This window comes from Malaclemys terrapin, chromosome 2 (genome assembly GCF_027887155.1).
Source record: "Malaclemys terrapin pileata isolate rMalTer1 chromosome 2, rMalTer1.hap1, whole genome shotgun sequence".
In the NCBI taxonomy this organism is placed as follows: domain Eukaryota; kingdom Metazoa; phylum Chordata; order Testudines; family Emydidae; genus Malaclemys; species Malaclemys terrapin.
In genome coordinates, this window is record NC_071506.1 from 193,886,484 (window position 1) to 193,910,294 (window position 23,811).

Below are 23,811 nucleotides of genomic sequence, written 5' to 3' on the forward strand. Positions count from 1 at the left end.
TGAAAAAGAGAGAGAAACTGATACCAGAGGGAAGGAAGGGGAGGGTGAAGGCAACAGATTCCCCCCATCCCATCCCTCCCAGCTATGGGCGTGGCCTCCTGGTGTCTGAGCTGAAGGGGGGGGGAGAAGGAAAAGAAAGGAGAAGTGGGGGGAAGAGGGGACATCAGATTGAGAGCGCGTGTTTCTGCTGGTCCCAGCTCCTCATTCTCCCTCACTCCCAGGCACTGAACAGCACCCAGGGGCACACCCCCTCCCACACGCCTTCTCTTCTTCTGACTTCGGTCTGACTTCCCTCCTCCTCACCGAAATATTCCTACATTCCCCAGTGTACAGGAGGAGGGGAGCGGGTGACCCTCACGTTTGTAGCACTTCCACCGGGCAAATCCAAAGAAGGGAGTCAGACAAAAGTAAGGGAGGGGGAAGATCTTTCCTCATTCCAGAAAGTTTAGTGCCCCTCTCTACCCGCACTGCAGGGGGGTTGAACCAGCAATGTGCCCTTCCCTGAAGCTCTTTTCCCCTCCTCTGGACTAAGAGTGGAGTATTGAAAGAGAGAAGGGGAGGAGGGGTGGTGGCGGAGAGGAGTCCTGCAACATCTGTAAAACTTGGACGAGGAGGAGGAGGAGGAGGAGGAAAGGAGAGACAGAGAGAGGAAGGCGAAAGGGACAACTTTTCCAACACGTGAGTATCGGAGCAGAGTGTTTTTATTTCTCTCCTTTGGTGGACTTAAAAAAGGGTAGGGGGCTACAATGCAATTTATATGGGTTGGTTAGAGGGAAGGGGGGGCCCTTCCGATGCAAGTTTTTTGATACACTCTGGTAGATTTCTCTCTTTCTCCCCCCCCCCTTTGTTGAACCAAATCAGAAATGTCAGTCAGTGCGGGTGAGTCAGAAGGGATCAGATTACAAGATCACTGAAACTGATGTCGGATCCGCGCGCACACAAACGGAGAGGGCTTCTCTCTTTCTGTCTCTCTCTCTTTGAGGGAGGAGGGCAGGAATAAAACAACAACCAATACACACACACCGCCCGGCCTCTTCTCTCTCAATCCATCCTCCCCCCCCCCGCCCAAACAGAAGCAAAATGCCCGCTTTCATCCTTTGGGGTCGGTCCTGTTAAGCTCTGCAAAAGAGGAGAGAGATCCCCACTGCATGCACTGTGCGTGTGAGATACAACAGCCCTACCTTTTCTATGGGAAGTTTGGGGGGCTTGACAGAAGCAGCAGCAGCAGGTACGTGTACTGAGTTTTGCAAGAAGTTCTTCTTTGTTTAATGGGCTTTGCACAATGGTTGCAAGAAGCCAGAGGTTTGGGGCACTTTATTTTCATTTCCGATCTCTCTCTCTTTTTTAACTTGGAAGAGTGGGGAGCGGGAGACTATCCGAGATCTAACCAAAAAATGGCTGTCAAACTGTCCTTAACTTAAAGCCAACCCCCCCCCCCAAACTATACAATAATATGTAAGTATTTTCTCTCTCTCTCTGCCTGCCCTACTGCACTCCGAAAGGATTTTGAGACGTAATGTCCCACAGTTGAACTACAGATTTGCATGCAGCAGCTGCTTTTCCCCCAAAGAAATTGCTTGTTATTTTCATGCCAGTTTCTTTGGCTGAAACTTTGTTGCTGTAGCAAACACCCTGTGCTGTCTGGATAGGTGGAAGGACTCAGATGTGTGTGTTAGTTTTGGGGAGAGAAAAGGAGACGGAGGTTCGTTTCCTATTACTCTGTTTTGATTAATCTGTAGGAGTTTCAGGGGAACGGTTTGGGAGTGGGATGGGGGAAGGCGTCTCGTTCATAACAGAGGAAAAGTGAAAGTTGTGCCTTCTCTTTATGATTTTGTTGTTGTGAGTGCTGCCTTTGGAACTTGGAAAGCTGCATACACCAAACTGCTGGGATCTATACACCCTCTACAATTTCCCCCGTCCTCCTTCCTTCTCCCCTCGCAATGTATGGAGAAAAATATTGCAGCGGGGAGGGATTGAGTATGAATCACTCCCGACAGTTACTTTCTCGACTTTTTTGGGGGGTGGAGGAATGGAGAAGAAGGAGAGCGCATATGATTTGCCACAAACCAATCCGTATTAGGACCTCTGCATGTTCTTCCATCAAATAACTTTAAAGCATTTTAGGAAAGTGGATATGAGGTTGTTTTAATTAGCCTGTAAACTTAGGTTGTTTGCACAGTTGCTCTTCTTCCAACCTAGATGATATAAACACACACACACACACACACACACACCTCTAAATGTGCAGCTTCCTAGTCCTGGAACCACGTGAAAAGAAAAGGTAAAAGGAATCCCCTCCACACCGCCCCTCCATTTTTTTAACCCTCTGGTGTATAGTTTTGAGCCAGTCCTTTGGGTACAGTGTTTGTGGCCTTCTGCCAGTTTATATGTAGATATATTTATGTAAAACATTTTCTCTCAGCTCTTTGCCAGCTGTTCCACATTTTCCAGCTGCCACTTCTGTTTGACATGATGGACTGTATGGATATCTAAGTAAAAGAGCCTTTTTAGTCAAAGGTATGGATGGTTGTCCACTTGGTATATAATGTTTAAAGTCTAATTAACCAGAGGAGTGCTAGCTAGCAGTGCATACCATGCACCACACTTTATTTTCAAGGGTTAATAAAGCATATTTTTATTTTGAAGTTTCATCATGCTTATTTAACTTCCTTTATGTTGGATCACAGAAGAACTCCAATCTAAAAATGGTTCAAAGCCTTTGAAATATGTGGCTAATTAAATTAACAAATCTTTTTAAAAGGGTGCCAGAGTCTCTCACTGTGTGTCTCTACATGCCTGATATATGTATCTATATGGGAACCATTTAAGTCTCTTTAATACTTAGAAATCACTAAATTTCTTTGTGTTATACAACTCTTTATGGTTTGGTATTTTGGGAGATTATGAATTGAGATCCACAAGAATGGGCCTTAGGTATTTTGAATATTTGTGCAATTGCATTGTAATTTTGAAAGGTACCTCACTGATTGATTCCTATAATTATTTCATTTAGGTCCTTTATTAAAAATTAATAATGATCTGACAGTTTCTTAATTACATATGTCAAGATTATTTTTGAAGGGAGAAAAATGCTATGTTTTCAAAGAAGAGTAACATTAAAATGTAAAAATAGTTCTGAATATACCACAGGATTTCAGTTGAGGGATTATATTAAATGTAATGGTGAATGAATTTAACAATGTAAACTGTATGAAGTATGCTCAGAATTGGTTTATATAATGAAATTTTGGGTTTAACACGCTAGTACATAATGCATTTAGTTGGCTAGTCTACACTCAAATTTAAAGCAAACATTAAATAACATTATCTGTGAGACAAGCGGAAGATCATTTCTTTTACACTAAAGATCATGTGGTTGAGAAATCTAATGTGTGGGGAAAAGGCACTGTTTTAGTGTATATAGTTCTTTAAAAAAAAAAAAAAGAGTAAAGGAAGTAAATCTGTGCATTTCTTGCACATGGCTTTCAGTATGGCATTCTGTTTTCCAAAGCATTTTCCTGCCCAAGTAGCACAAAACAAAGAATTACCTGTATTTTCCTTAATGAGTTGACTCCTGTTTTGTGCTTGAAATGTATGCATTAGCCAACACAGCATTTAGCAATGCATGTAAAGTTCATATCTGAAGGTATATTTTGAAATGAAAATGAGGTATTTTGTAGCTGTGTTATAAACATTCCATGTTTAATTTCTTAATTATTTTTATTTTGGATTAGCTGGTATATAAACTAAAATATTAAGACTCCTCCATTAAAATTGTTAGTAGAATTTATTTCCTTTTGTAAGTTACTTAATAAAATTGCTTTTCAGTTATCAATTGTATGCTAACTTTGGAAAGTTTGAATTACACTTTCTCTCTTATTTTTGGTAAAACTATTTCCCCCTGCACCCAGCAGCTGGTTTGATCCTGACTCTTTGAATTCAAGTAAGAAGTGAAATCTGTTTGGTTGCAAAGTGTTCTTGAAAAGTTAGTAATCTTTTCCCAGTAAATAAGGTATCTGATGCTTATTAAAGCAAGATCCATTGGGGGGAGGAGGAGGGAATTATGAAAGGAAGCAGTTTAATGATCAAGGTTGCATGCACTTAACTATATGGAGACTGTAATGTACTAAGAAAAAGAAGACTTGAAGGAAAAGTGAATCAATGAGTCATGAAATCTTTAGGAAAACCTTAGTAATGGAATGTTAATGCTTTTAGACTATAGTAGATTATCTTAAAAGTCAGACTTTTCTTCTTTATGCAATTGTTGTAAATCCCTAGCTAAAGAATACTTTGAAGAAGGCTTTAGTTTTGCTAGCACTCATATTTTGTAGTCATTCTGATTGTTTTGGAAGAGTCAAGAAATTTTCTGCCAACTTGCAGCTAGGTAATTAAAATGCTAAAATGGCTATAGAGGAAGCTTTTTATTCAACAAAAGGTTCAGCTCTAATAATGACTTTAAATTGACTTTCAACTACAGGTTTTATAGACACCCTGCCCCTGTCCTCCCCCCCCCCCCCACTGTCTTAGATTTTGTCATTTTTATTTGTGCATTGATTTGTTATAATTTTAAATCAAATAAAATGAGACAGAATAAACAAAAATAGGGCATGGCTGCTGAAAACTTTTCAAGTACTTTCAGTGTATTTTTCATCTTTACTTTTATTTGATAGGTCTGTGAAATAGAGTTGTAGACTGGCACAGACTTTAAATGAAATTTCACACTTTGATGATTTTTTTTAACTTTGATATATTGACAGCAAAAGGAGCTGCAAAGCTTTTATATAACTTGAGCAGTAACGCCAAGCAGCAGTCAAACGTCTCTATGCATTTGTGTTTAACTGCAGAAGAAAAACATGTCCATGGGCAGTAGAGGTTCTTATCAACTCCCTAATCCCAGATCCCAGCAAACCTTGAGGGCATGCCTCAGATCTTGCTGAAATCATTGTAGACTCTCACAGTTTGCAGATTAAATATGCTATGTGTTCCTGGCTCCAACAACAGTTTTATGAGCTCACTAAGCTTCCTGTTTAAAGATCCTTTTCTGAAGTTTTTAGGAGCTGCTAAAGGCAATGCTGTCTGGAGTAAGTGGTACTTGTTAATTTAGAGACACTTTAGATATTTCATTCTGTCTGTAAAAATAGCCAAAATTGTTGTTTTCAGATTGAAAGTCAAGTTACACTGAAAAAAAGCCCCTTTAAAGCGTGATACTGTTGTTTTAATGTGTTTATGATTACCCAAGGCTGCAAAGCATACATGGAGCTTGATTTGTTTTATGATGGCTTGACTTTGAGTAGTGTCTTTAAAATTAGACTTTTTCAGTTGTAATTCCAAGTGTATCTTTTACTACATCATTTTTGAGCATCTTGTTACTGATTGATTGATAGACTGCTGTAATGCATCTTTAAGAGGTGTTTCCTCACCTCGTTCCAGCAAAATTTTAACAAAAAGTAAATATTTTCCGCAGAGGGTGAATTGCAGACATTTATGTAGTTTGATATTGGGGACTGCTGGGCCTCAGGAAAGTACTTTAAATTCTGTGTCCTAACTTCTCCTCTAGCTGGTAAATAGTTAACACCTATATTTCATTCAGTATAATCATGTTTATGTATTTGGTGTAATAGTCTTAATTAAAAAGGAAAATACTTATATCATTGTCCAACAACATGTGTCATGTTATTCCCAAGAGAACTTGAGCCAATTTTGTGTTTAAAGGTTATTCAGTGAATGAAATTGTGAAAGCCCATTTGTCAAGGTACTGCACAGTTTCTGTTGGTTTTCAACCCCCAAATTCATTGTCTGCGTGGCCCCGTCATTAGTCATCAGTGTATTAGTGCTGCCTTCAGGCAATGCTGCCCAGCACTTCTTCACACCATTATAGCTCTAAAAGTGTACTCTGCCGATTTGTAGAATTACTGCTCTGATTTCCGCTTGGCTAGGTTTGAGGTAAGTCCCCTCCCTACCTTCTAGCTCACTCTAATCCCTGCTTTCTTTTAAGGCTGCTTTCTGTAGAGATTTAGGGGAAAACTTTCTTAAAGACTGTGTTGGCATCATACTGTGGTTTTGTTGTGGCATGCAGTGTATAAATTGTACCTGCATTAAACTGAAAGTACATTAAATTGGTTTTGATCTGAAGAGCTGCTGTGTCTCTTTTTAAAAAAAATCTAAATCCTAATCAATTGATTTTGCTGTTGCCTAATAGTTTGTTTATACTTTAAAAAGAAACTAATTAATTGGGATAGAGTACACCTTGTTATTCTTGACTACACACTTCCTGAGTATCAGCACAGATTATGTTCAGAACACATTATCAGATTTTATTTCATGATTATAGTATTTGAAATTTCCACTATAGTTGTAGTTATTTTGTTTTTGTTAACATCGATTGGTTTCCCCCCCCCCTCGCGTGGCCTCTTATCTTAACTGAGTCCAAAATACTTACATCTTTTTTAGGTTGAGTACCTGTTATTTGGATTAGGACTGAAGAATCAAATTACCCTTGTGATAAATGAGAACAAAGTATATTTGGATGTTTTTGGTCTAGAACCATGTTTTCTCTTATGTACAAATCTGGTAATGTCAGGAAAAATCAACTGGGTGTAAAAATACTTCATCCAGCTGCCTAAAGAATGAAGCCTTCATTAAATAAGATGTATGAATACCTGAAACCGAATAGTCAGAAACACAGATTAAACCAATGTCAACTTCAGTACAATGTCTGCTGTTCTGAACTGTGTATATTAATATGAAATTCTAGCACTAAAGATCTTAACTAATAGGACATGTGGCTTGCTGTGGTGTGACTTGGCACTTTGAACCATGAATCTCTATGAATGGTTTTTCTTGGAAAATAAGACAGCAGTAGAATTCTGTGATTATATTGTGTGTACAGCCTAAGTGGACTGGAAGGTAATTTAGATTGCAGCAAGGTAGAATTGTCCTATTGCAGTTTTGTGAGGTTGCAGAAACTGCAAGGAATCCTGATACTGTTTTACTGCTACAATGAGACAGGTGTAAAACCTAAAATAAAGTTTAAAAGCTGAAGATAAAGTTTTATAAACTACATTTTACACTTTAAATTCTTCTTGGATGCCTGTAGCTTTCCTAGCTCTTTACTGGTAAGGTTAAAACATCTGTGTTGGGTAAGAATGTGAAATCCTGCTTTCTGGATCAAGTCATCCTTAACATTAACGTATGTTGAGTAGATAAGCAGAATTGCAGGAATTGGAAATTGGTGATTAGAGTATTGGACTTCCAAAATCATTTTGCTTGAGTTCTTTAATTTTGTTTAAAAATGCTAATTGTAAAATGTGGTATACAGGCTTTTCTTCTGTGATTTGTATATCCTTAAGTTGGAAACAGAAGATACATCCTAAGCAATAGTTGCATTATGTATGTGTTGTCTGGGCTGATGTATGTTAAATATATTCTTCATTGAGCTCAGTTGCTCTATAGATTGACATTGATATATAGATCTAGTTTGGATTCTAAGGAAACTTCATTTATTGGGATTGATGATCAAAAACAATAAATCTGAAGAAAATGATCATGCTACTGGAATTCACATGTAGCGCTACTGCTCTAATAAGAATATCTCTGCATTTTTCTGTGGTAGTTGTAGTTGCAGTGACCTTTTGTTTGATGAACTAAATATACCATGACACAAAGCACATCTATTACAGGTGTTTGTAATTTGTTTTACCATCCTGTTCTGGAGAAAGGGCAAGAGAAGAGGGAAAAACCACACCATATCCTCACCACAAGTGTTTTCAGTGCTAATAACAGTATCAGCAGAGGAAGTCATAGGGCTTGTTATCAACACAGCAAGAGTTGCTGATTGTCTTCCTCTGTGGCATATTCTCATCCTTTCAAATCCACATTATGAGTGACCAAGATCAGATTTTATAGAACCCCTGCTTTGCAGAAGGAAATTACATTGCTGATATTTAAGGGTTTCTCATGATTTTAGATTTATTAGTTTCGTACATAAAGGGCAGAGGCAAAAACTATGCATAGTTTTAGAAGAGAAATTTAAAACATAGCCAATTATTTTAATGAAACCTATTGTATAAACACCAAGAACTGAGATTTTTTTCTATGCTAATTCTTTTAAGACTACAACTACTTTGCCTAAGATTGTTTTTCTGTTTAAGCGTTTTAAACATAAGGACATAGGATTATAATACATTAGGCAATAGCACAGATTATTCTGACCCTTCAGGCGATATCACAGTTTTAAATGAACAAGTCTATGTTGTTAATAGCTAGTATGTCACCCTGTAAAAAAAAAATCACTTACTAAAGTAAAGACTTGAAAAAAGGAATTTATTTCTTTGTTTATAAATAACATTTATGGATTCATATTCTATTTAAAAATAAATAGTGCTTCTGTTCTATCTAGCCTGGATTTTATAGAAGTAGGCCAGAAGTTAGAATAGAGCAAAAAGAGGAATCCAAAGCCTCTATGATTCAAATAGTGTTCTGTTAGACATGGAGTTCATAGAGCTGCTCTTCCTTTTATAAGTTTAGTTGCATAGCTTTAAGACAACTGGATATTGAATGGGTTACGAATATATATACCCCCAAAGATGCATACCGCCCCACATTATTTAAAACTGCTATAATGTGATGGAAGGCCTGATTATGCAGTCCTTACTCATGTGAGTTGTCCTCATTTAGCTTAGTGAGAGCTCCTTATGTGAGAAAGGGACAGAAGATAGGGCTGTTAGACAATGGACAGTTAGAACCACATTCTGCAGTTCTTACTCAGGCAAAGCTCCCACTCAGCAGAGCTCTGCCTGGGTAAGAAAACAAGAATCAGATCTTCCACAGTTTTTTTCTGTGGAAAGCTATTTTATTTTGACAGAGAGTTTAATCTCTGGTAATAGGATAAATATTTAATTGGAATTTTACCTAACAGCTTCCTAAATCCCAGTAACAGAAGTACACATAATGTACTTATATATTATTACAAGTGAAATGGAACAGAGAAAAACTAAGTCAGGGGTTTCTTCAGAATAAAGTGTTGCTGTTAACTTGTTTGGTTCTATTAGATCTGTATGTTTTAAAATATTTTAACAAACTTGCAGTAATTTTTACATATCATATATATATATCTAATATTGATATGTAAACAATTATATCTATCTATCTATCTCCTGGGAGGTGTAAATATATGTAATTCCTCTAGAGGAAAGCATCAGTTACACTTGTTCAATAGTTCAGTGTGCTCCATAGAATAATTTCTCACTTAGGGTCCTAATCATGGGGCTGATAATAGTGCTGCTTTGCCTAGCTGATTGCCTTTGTTGTTTGTGATTCTGTATTATTGTTGCCACTAGCTATTTAGCCTATCAGGAACAGATCAGATCATCATTAATCAGGCTTTAGGTTGAGTTGTTTTAAAATCTTCAGTTGTACATGGAGGAGGGGGCGGGGTGGGAATCAAAGGGAAGTAATACATAGGAAAGTACAGCAGGCGCATGAATTTGGAAAGGTTGTGCTATTACAATCATTGCTGTGTAGCTTTATTTTTTTTCAAATTCAAATAGCAAAACTTTCCTATTTGATTCTAGCATTATTTTTACAGTTTTTTAAATTCAGCACAGGTTTATAAGGACTATGTAATTCTCAAGAGAGGCAGTTTTAGAACATGCATGAAAATTAAAGAGAAAATGAAGAGTTGCGAAGAGTAAGATTTTCCCAGTTACATATCATCAGCATTATATTATATTTCTGTATTTAATGAATATGAGCCCAAATTTTGCCCCGTCTTATACTGAATGCAGCCCTATACTGACCAATGAGGTTTCACAGAATATAAATCAGATCAGAATTTGGCCCACAGGTCGTTCATGGAAGTTGGAAGTCGTAACCAAACTAATGAGGCCTTAAAAAGATATAAAATGATCTAACTTTTTTGGAAATTCATAGTAGCTGAATTAATTATTGCACCTATATGGAAGGTGAAGTATACCAAAAGCTTAATCTTACAATTGAAGTGTGTTTGATAAAATGCATGAATCATTTATATTTTGTGGGAGGAATTATCAAGCGTAACTGTGTGAGTGTGACTTTGCATTCATGTTTGATGTGAAGCAATGCTAAAATTTAAGAGAGCTTTGGAAGTAAAACATACCTGAATCAAGCTTGTATAAATCAATGTAAAATAGCGCTCACATAACAGCATAAAATTCTCATGGAAATTTTGCATTTGAATGTAGCTGAACAAGACAGAATTTTCTTATTCTTGAATATTCCCAAGGAATAGTGTGACCAGTTCTGATAAAATTGATAAAGAGTCCTTTATGCTTGAAAGAGACTGTGTAATTTCTTGATTGTTCTCCATGCCTCCCCTTGTGTTTTTCACTTTCACACAGTTTCGGTGTTCGAGATTTATCGTATCCCCAAAGACTGCTTCCAGTAGGGTGGATCAAAGTGGTACATTCGAACACCCCAAATACCCAGAGTAATTTCTGAACAACTAAAGATGCTATGTTTGCTTGCACACTGATTGGGGCACTGTGGATGCTGATAGCAATCAGTATGAACTTCCCTACTGCTGATGTAATGATGATGAATGCTGTGACACTGCTATTTCAGACTGCTCTTCTCAGTGGATGCAAACCACTTGTTAATGAATTGAATACAACTACAGCAGCATCAAATAAAACCGGGAAAGGAATTAAAAAAGCGACAATACATTAAAGGACAAAGCAAATAAGAAAACAAAAGGAGGCAGCAAGTGGTTATAGTATAGAGGAAACATAAAACTAATATGCAAATCAATAAGCAATTTAGGGGCTGGATGCTGTAATCCCTTACTTAGGCAAGTAGTCCCATTGAAGTCAGTGAGACTTCTTGTATGAATAAAAGATACTTGAAGGAGCAAAGGTGTACAAGATCTGGCCCTTAAAACCAGAAATTCAGAGAGGAGAAAGAGCAAAGAGGTTAAGATTTAAAAGAAAATGAAACTACCGTAAATATGCTTATGAAGAGCCAAATTCTCCTCTCTTGCAGTGGTTCAACCCTATTGATTTCAGTGAGGTTGCACTGGTGTAAGTGAGGAGATTTCTCCCCCACAATATGCATATGATTGTTTTTACTACTATGGTGAATACACACACATTGGTAATTATATTAGTTGAACTTAGTTATTAGTGAATTTTATTGTAAGAAATGGGTATTATTACCATTTTGTTGACATTCAAATTAAAAGTGATGGTATTCTTCCTTTAATTAGTTTATTATTGGCAGCTGCTTGTTAAAATCTCTTCAATTTAATATGAAATTGATGAAGGTTCCTATTTATGATTTAAAAAGTAGAGACACACCTGCAGACAGGTTGCTGGTATGAGAGAGATTAGGTTTAAAATGGGAGTCTGGAATTAATTGTGCAATGGGTTCAGGCCTGTGGGAAAAGTACAAAAGGTTCAAGCATGGTTGAATGGGAAAAAGCCATGAATGTTTGCTTTCAGGAAGGAATGTTTATCCCTCTGTTTACCTATGAAAGTTCAGGCTTTAACCATATAACATTATAGCATTTTCTCTTCGTTGCAGTCATCATTCATATGCACATGCAGATAAAGAAGAGCCATCGAAAAACAGCTTTCCAAGTTTTGAAAGCAGAGTTCAATTTTGCAAAATATGTATGTAATGTCTCAAGGCTGGGGGAAAGGAAGTCACTGAGCCAAATGCATGGGGAGTTGTAGACACTATAAATAAATAAATAAACCATATAATATTTTGAAAGTGCAAAGTACTTCAGCCTGGATGTTTTTCAAAACCTTTTTGTCAGTGATGAACATGGAAATAAAACTTTATTTTGTCCGGGACCTTTGATTATGTGTTTTGTTTTGTTTTTTTCAATAGACTGTGATTTCCATATTTCATTACAGTTTCTGAGAGGGGGAAAAATCACATCTGAGCTTGACGACAGTGAGTCTAAAAGTGTTGGGGGCCTGCAGCTCCTACTGAAGTCAAGATTAGACCCATAATATAACTGTGGTTAGAAGAGTGAGTCTGTAAAAATGATATCTTGAGGTTCCATATTTATTTTCCATTGATGGCTTCCATGTCAGCAAACATGTCCAAACATGAGTTTTCTAATGGTTAGCCTTGCACACTCAGTCTGCTATATGAGAATCAGGCTATTGTTTCTGCCAAGCACATTACCACATTTGATAAAGTATCAGAACATAGTTTAAAACTGAGGGTCTAATGCTGCAATCTCTATGTGAGTAGAACTCTTGTTAACTTCACTGGAACGTGTGTGTGTGTGTGTGTGTGTCAGGGGCAGAGTAGAGAGTAGAAGGGGAAGGAGGGTGATAAGATGGGGACGCCCTAGATTCAAGAGCCAGAATTTGTTTATCCGTAGTGAAATTGCCTCTGCAATACAGATAGTAATAAAAATAGGCTTCAGTGTGTAAACTAAGGCTATGTCTACATTACGGACCTTACCGCGGCACAGCTGTACTGTCTCCTGTGTAGCCGCTCTATGCTGGTGGGAGAGATCTCTCCCTCTGGCATAATTAAACCACCCGCAATGAGCGGCAGTAGCTATGTTGGTGGGAGAGTGTCTCCCGCTGACATAGCCCTGTCCACAACGGCACTTTTGTCGACAAAACTTATGTTGATCAGGGTTTTTTTTTCCACACCCCTGACCGACAAAAGTTTTGCTGACAAAAGTGCTAGTGTAGACAAAGCCTAAGTAGATATGGCGGAGAGCATGTGTAACCCACACACCTCCTGGGTGTGGTGTTCTGGCCTATCTAATGGCACTGAGACCACGTAGAGAAAGAGAGGGAGAGCTAAGACTGTAGAGTAGACTCATTTTAATAGCCAGTTGGCTTTTACCTCATGCTGTAGACTAGAGGCTTATGCACAAAGGTCCCAGGTTCGATCCTGCCTGCCAACAACCGGGGTTTGTTGTTGTTGTTACACATGCACAACGAACTGATATTTATATTAGCAAGTTGCAAGTTTTACAAATTTCTGACCATAAGTGCACTTTAAAATAGTAAGTTGCTAACTAGGGGCCTCTGTAGCACCAGGTATGGCTTGGTACAGAGGGGAGCAAAATTACAGAGAAAACTCTGGTGGAAAAAGTGGGATTCTAGCCTCTAGACTTCTCTCTATATTAAAAAAAAAACCTCACCCTGTCTAATGGGCTGTGAAAAAAGTAGCCAAAAGAAGGAGCAGGAGCCACTCTGAGCCCACAAACTCTGCAGGAAAATATGTGGCAAGCTAATGCTGCATATAGCAAATTAATTGTGGCTCCCTCTCTCTTTCCCCTTTTCCCCCACCTCCTTATTTGGGTAGCTGAACAATTAGCACTCAGAAGGTAATGTTAATGCAGCTACTGTCCCAGCCATGCTGTGATAGGAGGCTGGAAACTAGTGAAGAAGAAGAATCCCACCTCATAGCTGTCTCGGGATTTTCATGGTTGAGGGGGATGAAACCACTGCAGATACTTGGCCTCTGTGTCGTTTTCTGGCTCTGTCTGTGGCTGGTTCACTCCCCTTGTTGGTTCTATGACAGCGGGGCAGAATGTGTGGCCTCCACAGCTTTGACAGTGGTGAAGAGTTCTTGAATTAATTTGTTCCCTTTCACATGGATTAGCCACATGAGGGGGAGTATGTGGGCTAAGATGTCAGAAATCAAGGGTCAGATTCTGCAGTCCCTACTTAGTCCTCACACAGGCAAACAAACCCATTGAAGCTAGTGGGAATGTTGCTTGACTAGAAGATTTGGCCCTTAAAAGTCAAAATAGAGGAAAAATAACTGAGATGACTAAAGTTATAGCTTTCTAAATCCCTTGGGAAAACTGTGTGGAAGATTAGCCTTCTCAGAGACCACTGATTAATTTAACACACGGATGGACAAAACACTAAAAATATATGTATTAGGATTGTCTCCTGTACTGTTTGGGGGCTGGACTACATAAGATGATAGGTATGGTAACTAAAGCCATGGACTGCCCTCCCACAGAGAAGCACACAGGAGAAAAGGGCGGGAAAGTGTGTTGAGAGATGCTGAAAGTTTAAAATTTATGAAGTTCCTACCAGATTTCCCCCCCCCCCCCCCAAGAGTGGAAGGTTTCCGGGAGTAGCCTCTAAGTCCTATGGATTCCTTTAGCCACTGTGCGGTTTGCTGCTGGACAGTCTTTTCCCCCAGGATAGCAAGACTCCTGCAGGAATTATGCTTTCATTGGCCCTCCCCTAAATGACACACACAAACTGCCTCGGAAAGGAATGTGGTATCAGTTGTTACTGAGGACTTGTACACTGCTGGAGTTGGAATGGAGCTTACCAAGTTATGTGTTACTCCTTAGCTCATCCAGTCCTGTATTCAGACACTCCTTCTGAAATCCTGTTCAGGGTGAGACAGGACATCATTCTATGAATTACAGTAATATTCAGCCCTTATATAGCGCTTTCAGCCACAGATCTCAAAAGACTTTTCAAAGGTGGGCCAGCATCATTGTTCCCACTTTTACAGATGGAGAACTGAGGTATAGAGAGGTGAAGTGGCTTGCCCAGGATCAGTGGCAGAGATGGGAACAGAATCCAGGCCTTCTGCCTACCAGGCCAGTTCCTTGTCCTCTGGGCCACTATACGCCCCTTAGTAGTGATTCACTTTAGTACCTGGGCCTTTCGTTGAGCCCACTTTATAATAATGAGTGTTTTGGATTATCTTATTGCACTATTAAACTAACGTGCCCCATTAAATGCAGGGAAAAGGTAACTAGAGCGCTGCATTTATATGGTTCAGCAATTTTGCTTTGTGCATATTTGTTATATTTTTTACCACGTCAGTCAAAATTGCAGAAATCAGTTAACATGGGGTGTAGCAAAAAAGGGTAATTAAATATCTTTATAGGTTACATTGTGATTTGTTGAAGAGTTTGGTGTTTACTTATAACATAGTTGACTTCAGCTAAAAGTTGAGCTAATCTAGTCCTAAAATAATACAATTTATTTTCTTTTAATATCTATTTGACATCTTAGTGGGGGTTAGACTAGATGACCCTTGCCGCCCCTTCTAACTCCATGTTTCTATGATAATTGTAACCCTGCTCACAAAAGGAAGCATCTAAAACTCCTTTTTTAAAGTCAAGTTTGCTGATTTATATATTTTTTTAACATGGGTCCTAGTTTTAGTTCTTACAGCACTGATAAGCAGTGCTGTACTTCTTTGGGTCTAAACACCGTATGTGCTGAATATTGATTACCTGTATAAAGCTTACTTTAATAGACTGCCATGTGTCAAGCTAAGCTACAGCCAAGAGCTTGGAAATACCTATGTTCCTTGCAGACCAGGATCACTGTAGTCACGGTACCTTGAAGTGGATGCATGTAGAATTTTACCCTCTTGGAAACCTCTGGATTTCTTAGGTTTATGTCACAAACATGAAAACTCTAGGAATACGGTGAAGCGATCCAATGGATATAAAATGACTGAACGATGAGTCAGTGCAGATGACAGTAAAAGTAATCAGTGAAAGGCAGAATAACTAAACATGCTTTTTGCATGGCTTTCCATTTTCAGGGTTGTCATGCCAAGAAAGTGTTCCCGTTATCAGTCACTAGCAATCACATTTGCCTTTCTCTGTGGTTTTTAGAGAGTTGTTCCAATACGCTTTTGTTTGAGTTACGTTTTTAAACAAACAAAATGAGAGCTGTTTAGATTAATAAGGCAAGATAGACTAGGAGAGGTAATTCGTTGCTGTATATTAGGGGTAGTGAGAATGCTGAAGATTAAAATTTGGCTTCTACAGTAACATGATGGTTTGTCTCAATTCTGCTACATGCTTCCAAGCTGTTCAGGACAAAGGGAAAAAATCCCGCCTTTTCCACCCCCACCCCCCTTCAAGTCCATTAAAATTCTTACAGGGTTTTAAAAAATGTGGACCTTCCTGTCAAAGCAGCAGACTAGACCATGATGCTGATTCTGTTTAAAAGCAAATGTGCTTGTCTCTGGTGTTAGCATTTCCTTAAATTCCTCAGGAACTCATGCATGCAAACCTGATTTGATGAGCTTCATGAAATGGCCTGTGGATTGCTAATGCTGTTGTGCTGCAGGCTCTTCTTCAGGTGAGAAGTGTGGCAGGTTTCTGACTAAGCTTTTTATGGCATTTGAAGTTTATGACTCTATTGTTTTATTCAGGTATTCGTGCGAGGAGAGCTGAAGTAATGAGAAGTCATCATGGAGGCCCAGTCCCATAGCTCTGCCACAACCCAGAAGAAAAAAGTTGAGAATTCCATAGTGAAATGCTCCACTCGAACAGATGTCAGTGAGAAAGCTGTTGCCTCCAGCACAACTTCCAATGGTGAGTAACAGCAGGGATTTACTAGCAGCGAAACCTACAGTAATTTTATGTTCACTGCATTCCTTGTGAATTGAGCATTTGCACCTGGATCTGTGTTTGTTCTCAGGAAAGACTAAAGAAAGCAAACAGGAGAAAAAAGTGGATAGGATATAATAAACCCTGTTTTGGCTTCAGACATAGGCTTTTTCTTCCAAATTTTCTAATTTAAGATGTAAATCTGCTAAGTTATTTATTATAGGAAGTTCCTGTTTTGGCATTTTGGAAATCATCTTGATTAGCCTGGCAAGCATTGCAAATGCTTTGCATTTTACCATGGAAATCTCTTCCACTGGTTAGATAATTAGTTATTACAAAAGAGACAAAAGTAGCCTTGGCAAAATTAATGGCAGGGTTTTTTCTCTCTTGTTTTTCAAATAAACTTATCTATTGTAAATGTTTTCCCCCGTCCCTGAAGTTCTTTAATGGCAGGTGCCAAAATCTCAAGTGAACCTCCAATGAATTCATTTCAAAGTTGTGACTATAAAGGTTGCAGATTTACAAAAATGGAGGAGTTTACTCAACTGTCCCCAGGGATTACCTCATTCTGCAACTTTGCATACTCTGTGCCATTCCACGCCCCCAACCCCTTTCTTTGTTTAATTTACAAGAGCTAAAATCATTGGTCCTTACTAAAGCAAAACTCCCATTGAAGTCAAGGGAAATTTTGTTCAAAGAAGGACAACAGAATTTGGCCCCATGGTTTATGATTGCTGCAGATTAAGCTCTGCATTTAGCGAAGAAATTCAGGCAATCAATCTGGTGACTGTTACAGAAGAAAAAATGGCTGTTCTTTTTTTCTGTATCGGAATCTCTGTGCCTCCCTGGGAGAACTCAGAGGGCCCCCTCCTCCACCTTGCATCAAGGCCACGATCTTTCAGTCAAAGGCAGGGTTCCCTGTTCAGTGAGTTGAACAAAAGTGCGCACACCCAAAGAGAATAGTGGAGACCTGAAGTGAAAAATCCACAAATTCTGTAGCTGTACTGAGGGGAAGATCAGGAGGATAGTTAAACATTAGAGGGAACATATCCCGTCGTCCTTCCCAGTGGTTCTATCACTAGATTCAAAGCATGCCCAGCCCCAGCTAAGGCAAGTGACTGGAGTTGCCTGTATAAGAACATAGTATCTCCTTGTTAACTACTGGAACAACCCTGACAATTTTTAAAGTATGTTAGATCAGATCCTGATCTAAATCCGCACAGCTCCAGTGGTGTCAATAGACTTACGCTGATTTACACCTGCTGAGGATCTGTTCCACTGTATTCTTTTCAATAATAGAATTTTATACATTGACCCAGTTTTTTACACATATGCATGCTTAAATGCCCTGATGCAAATCCTGTATAGTGTGCGCTCAACTTCAATGTAGGCACGCATGGGCTATGATTGACAATGTTGTCTGATGTTTGGATCAGAGGATTATGAGTCAGGACTTCTGGATTTTATTTATTTATTATTTTTTTTATTTTTTAATATCCCCAGTTCTGCCGCTGACTTGCTGAGATCCTTGGTCAAGACACTTAACCTTTCTCTGTTTAGTTTACAGACCTGGTTAATGGGAATATTAGTAGTTAACTATCTTAAATGGGTGCTGTGAGGCTTAATTAATTAAAGCACTTTGAGATCCTCAGAGGAGAAATATAAGGATAAGGAATTATTATTAATCGGGTTTTTTGTGAATGTTTTCTGCAGTGAGACACTAATGCAGTACACCCTTGGTACCCTTTTGTGAAACACTCAGATTGATTTTTTTTTTCTGAAGAATGCAGATTCAGGTCAACAGAAACATTTTGAAAATTCAGAAAATTCAGAAATGTCAAAACAAAAAGTTTTGATTTTTTTTTTCCAGTCTAAACGGGAGTTAGACCACTTTCACAGAACAGAAGAGGAGGAGGTTGTAAGTGTGTTACCTCCCCTTATAACCAGGACCGGCTCCAGGCACCAGCTTGCCAAGCAGGTGTTTGGGGCGGCCACTCCGGAGAGGGGCGGCACGTCCAGCTATTTGGCTGCAATTCGGCGGATGGTCCCTCACTCCCGCTCGCGGCTTTTTTTTTTTTTATGTGCTGCTTGGGGCGGCAAAAACCCTGGAGCCGGCCCTGCTTATAACCAGTTGTCCAGTGGCTAGGGCACTCACATGGGGGATGGGAGACCTTGGATAGAATCCCCCCACTCTGGAGCAGGGACTTGAAGCCAGGTCTCCCCCCTTCCAGGTGAGCATCCTAAGCATTAGGCTATAGGCTTTAGGTGTAAGGGGGAGGGGAAGCTCCACTACTGCTTCCTCCACACAAAATGTTTTGCTTGACCCAAACCCACATTTTATTTAGACTTTTTTCGGTACTGCCAGCAAACTGAAATATCAGTTATTCGCACAGCTATAGGATACACCCTACATCTAGTCAAGTCAATGACAAGGCTCCCTGTGACTTCAGTGGTTAAGGATTAAGCCGTTAGGTATGCTTTTTAATTGAGTCAATCGTAAGTAAATTCAGGGCAGGAGTGTCTGACCTACCCTAATATACAGCCAGCCCTAGAATTCTTCCACAGTAGAATTGGGCCATGGATGGACCTAAACTTTACTCCTCAAGGGCATTAAGATATTTCTCTTAGAGTAGTCTATATGGTCCAAGTATAACATACTGAAATAAGTAATGATACTAAAACTTTAGGAATATAGAAATACTGAAGTTTATAATTCCAGTCTGCTAAAGTTTTGTCTCTCTGCAAATGTGACTGCCATGTTAATGAATTTTGGTAACAGGAGACAAATTTTATTAATGCAGCATGAAAGCTCCCTGTTGCATCTTTTGTTCTGTAATACTGGAATTGTTAAGTGAACTTCACCAGCTGATATAACACACCATTTGCTGCACAAACATTCAGTTTTTGTTTATGAATTGTGGCTTTTTACAAAAAAGGCCAAATAACATAGAATGGTTGTGATTTACAGTTGTCTGCTTTTTTAAAACAAGGTAAGGCTGCTTAAAAATATATTGAGTAATCATTGGTGTGTTTACCAAACAAGACTCTGCATGTGGCCATTACAGATCAACATCTGCCAGTCATACCCTCACCTCATAAATATATCTAAAAACTGTGTTTTCCTTTCTGGATAACACATTAATTAGCAAAGTTTGCCGAGTAACATATACTTGAGTGACAGCTGTCCAGGAGGTGCTATGTGAACTGGCATTTTCTGAGTGGCTCCACTGTCTTTTAAAAGATTTACAATTGAGTCATAAATAGGTTGAAAGCTCTTATGGGTTTTACGCAGAGCTTACAATTGTGCAGGAGAAACAAGGAAGACTCTATTTTTAGTATTTCTTTACAGTTCCTGAAAGAAAATAACTGTCCAGTTCATCTGATAGTAGTAACTATGTTTAAATAAATATGATGTATGGAATCATTAAAAAAAATAGGTGTTTTATTGTCTGATACGCAAACTCTGTTTTATTTAAGAGTCTCTGTGGTACATGCATGTTATCGAGAACTATTTGATGATAGATTTGGGGCTCGATCCTGTTGGTGATGATTCCAAATGCATATTATTTCATATAGGCTTAGACCCATTGACAGGCTTGGCTCATAATTTGCACTTTGGCCATTTATGCTGAACTACCATGATTACGCTACTTAGAACAACAACAGCAAATCCCGTTGCGGTCGTTTAAACCACAAACTGTACTACATTGCTAACCTGCCAGCACTGTGTTAGTTTGGGGGCTGCCAGCATTTCCATTATAGACCTCTAATTTCAGGGCTTTATAACTCCGCCATTAAATGTGCTCCAGGCTGAAACTTGCATGGAAGGTCTCAGTACTGGAGTAAATTACAACTTTTTTTAGGCCTATGCTCAAAAATAAAAATCATGGTTTTGTAATAATTTTAAAACATGTTTGCTACTATTGGATGTCTTATGGGACTGCTGTATTTGTTTTGTTTTGAATGAATTTTTGCAGGCCTTTGGTCTCTTCTTTGGGTTTTGATTTTGTGTATATTAACTAAAACCACACACATCTTACTATGGTACACCTCTTTACAAATCTGTCCTTTCCCTCCTTCTTTGTATGAATGTTGTATTTATTGCTAGGATAGTGTCCAGAATAAAACAAAACAAAACAAAACCCTTAAAAGAAATTTGCTAATGGAGATTTTTTATACAGTACTTTGTGAATGAATGAGAATCTATCACTGTAATGTCAGAGTATGAAAAAACTTGCATTTATTTGTGATTTAATACCCTTAGAATGAATCCACTCCACGAATACAAAGTATTAATCAACAACAACAACAAATGAATATCACTTTCACATAGTTGCCGTATTACTAGCGTTTATGCTGGAATAATTGTGCCTATGCTTCAGACATAAACCCGGACACCATATTGGTGCCATGAAGCTTCACTGACATGCTTCCACATGCCCCTCCCCATCCGAAAAATCGGGACAGGGGTTGGGGGGTAATAGGTGCTTATATAAGGCAGAGCTCCTAATATAGGGACTGTCCCTGTAAAATCAGGACACCTGGCTACCCTAATGAACCCCTACCGCCACCATTTTACTAACACAATAATACCTTTGTGGCATTGGATGCACACAGGTGAGGGAGCTGTTCCCTGCAATGTTCATTTATCTGTGTATTGATTTAGACCCTGATCGTGCAAAGTGCTCCATGCACACAGTAGTCTCATTGAAGTCAAGTAGGGAGCAGCTTTCATGAGAGGGGTCTAAAGTTAATAAACTGGTTTGAGCACAGATCACTAGAATTTTTTGTGCCCTTTCTAGGGAGTCTGCTTGTTAGAGCAGCTTACACCATTGTCCTGCTAGACCTTTCTTTCTCCTCTGCTGGTCACGTGATGCCTACTATGGTAATAAATAATCACCTGATTTAAAAAAAAATAATTTTTCCTCCTTGATGTGAAAGTTTTAAACATTAGGTGTTTTTAGGGCATTTGAGACAGTACCCAAGCATCTGCCTTACTGAAGTGTAATAAATGCACACAGTTAGGTTCTGCTCCTTCATCTTGTTGCACTTGCATGAAAACCTGCACATATGTGGAGCCTCATTGACTGCAGTGGCTATCTGCATGGAGGAAGGGGGCTGAGTCAATGGCTTCTGATCCTTATGAAAAATTTCACTGTAGCTTTGAGCCACAGTCAAGCAAGCGCTCCAGCATGTGCTTAACTGTAATCATCTAAGTGGGACTATTTGCATGCTTAAAGTTAAGCATCTGCTTTATCACTTTAGTAGATTGGGCCCTTAGATAGTAAGTTCTGCTTTGCAAATAAATGGAGTTTAACATTAAAAAACACTTCCTTTAAAAACAAATGTTGACAACCAATCCCCGTCCCCTCACACACATACTATTTAGAGTTTGAATGTTTTCATTGAGTCTGTTGTATAAATACATTGGTGGGGGTTTTTTATTTTTAGTTTATTTTTGGTGAACAAAATCCAGTGAATTCCCATTACCTGCGAGCAATAATATAAAAAAGTAAACCTATATTTGACATTATTGCTTGCAATAGATTTGAAAATGTTTGCATTCAGCCGGTATTTATTTCCGAATGATGTTTTTATGGGCTTTGTTGGTGATTGTAAATAAAATGTTTGTGTTCTGTCCAGTTGTGGCAATAAATGATTTTTTTTTAATTTTTTTTAGTTTGCATTACAAACAATGCAGTTATTGTATAAAAGCTCCTTCGGTTTCTGACAGGCAAGTACTTATTTTCAGTTTGATGTGTTTTGTCTACTTTTTGACCCATGAGCTCTTTTCAGTGTAATCTGATATTTCTTATTAACCTATTACTTGGCTTTAAAAAAAATAAGCTAATTATAAACATATGTAGGTTGTAGACTTGACTACCTTTATCAGAATCAGATAGTTATTGAGAACATACTTTAAAGTGATAACAGAAATTATTATATTAATGATGATGTAACTTGAAACCAAGCTTGATAGATGAATAAATGAGAGGAAGTTCACATGCCCACTTTGATTCTTGGAGCCAGCTTCAACTTGGTCTTTAAAAAATAATTTAAAAAAATCATCCTTTAAGGATTGAATAAGAAAAGGATTCAGCAATCGGCAGCTCCATAAGAATCACATTTCCTGTTTTAACTTTTGGGTAGTTACTGGTCCTGCTGCTTGCTTTCAAACTCACCATAAAATAGGTGTTAATCATGATACCTATTCTTTGGCCCCTTAGTTGAAGTTATATGTCCAGAGTCCTGTTGAGAGGTCAGAGTTCAGAGGAGGTTGTTAGCTATCAAGAAATGTTGCCTTCAGTACTTTAGTGCCCTGCGAATTGAGTCCCTCATTGATTATATTTATATGAGACCCAATTCTGCAAGGTGATGATGAGGACTTCTCTTCCCTCATTGAAATCAAAGGGAGTTCAGGGGCACTCTTCACTTTGCAGTATCAGGCCCAGAAGGAAACAACATTCTATGGAATCAGCTATTGTAGGTGACAAAAATGTTCTTAAAACCTAACTGTGCGGGCATGCATAATTTTTAGTGAGATGGCAAATATTCCAAGTAACCTCTAGTCATAATACTCAGGCACAGTAGCATACAAAATAAGTGTAAGGTTCTGATCCTGAGAGGTGCTGAGAATCCATAATAGCCACAGAGTCTCATCAGGCCCCAAGTGAATGAATTTAAGGGAGGTGGCTTTACTTTGGAATATCTCTCACTGACCCTTAAAAGGCTCGGGGCCAAATTGTGCTCTGAAACCAATGGGAGTTGTATCCATGTAACTGAGAGCTTAAGTTGGTCCTTGGTATGTTGTAATGTGAAGTAGGCAGTCAGTTAAACACTGGGTCTATCTGAGTAATGGAGGCATGGTCCTTTCCTATGTTTACTAATGGGATTTCAGTTACATTGTTATTGTCTATCATAATTTGAAACAAACTACTCACACCCAGCACTATATTTCAGTGTTGTGTTTCTTAGTTCTGGGAGCCAGCTTTTTTTCATGCCCTAAACTAAACAATCCAGCACAGACCATGGTCTGCAGAGATGATACAGTACTACAGCATAATTCCGCAGGGTTTCCCTCCTCTCCTTTCTTCTCTTCCTTCCCTGCACATAACCCTGTGTTGGTTAATAGTATGAGGGATATTAAATGTCAATCCTGCTGTATTCCTCTGCAAGTTCCTGGGAGAGATGATTGAACAGCTTATCCCTGCAATCACTGTAATCAGTAAGTAATGACCTAACATCCCAGTAGATGACATGAGCTGGAATCAGTAGAAAACACTAGTTAACATTGGTAGCTTGCCACCCAAATAAGGTGGAAGGTTAGATTTAATGAGCCACACACTTGGAATTAGAAGAGGTGGAAGATTTACTAAAGCAGCCTACTTGCAGTGGCCAAAAAGGAAACCTGGAGTGTGAATCAAACAATGGTTTGACGTAAGGTGCTTACAACATGGCAGCAGTAAATA

The 23,811-nt window shown here is 38.7% G+C and overlaps 1 protein-coding gene across 3 annotated transcripts in view; it reads left to right on the top strand.

Annotated features, from left to right (window-relative positions):
* The first annotated feature begins 206 nt into the window (after window positions 1-206).
* GLI3 (GLI family zinc finger 3) overlaps window positions 207-23,811 on the top strand; it is a 253,463-nt gene continuing 229,858 nt past the window's right edge. For 2 of the 3 annotated variants that reach the window (XM_054019884.1, XM_054019885.1), the window contains exons 1-2: window positions 1,000-1,228; window positions 16,165-16,327. In XM_054019884.1, the coding sequence (XP_053875859.1) occupies window positions 16,204-16,327 (124 nt within the window). In that variant the 5' untranslated portion in view covers window positions 1,000-1,228; window positions 16,165-16,203. Of the gene's footprint in view, window positions 679-999; window positions 1,229-16,164; window positions 16,328-23,811 lie in introns of those variants that run through there. The other variant, XM_054019886.1, reaches the window with a different exon arrangement.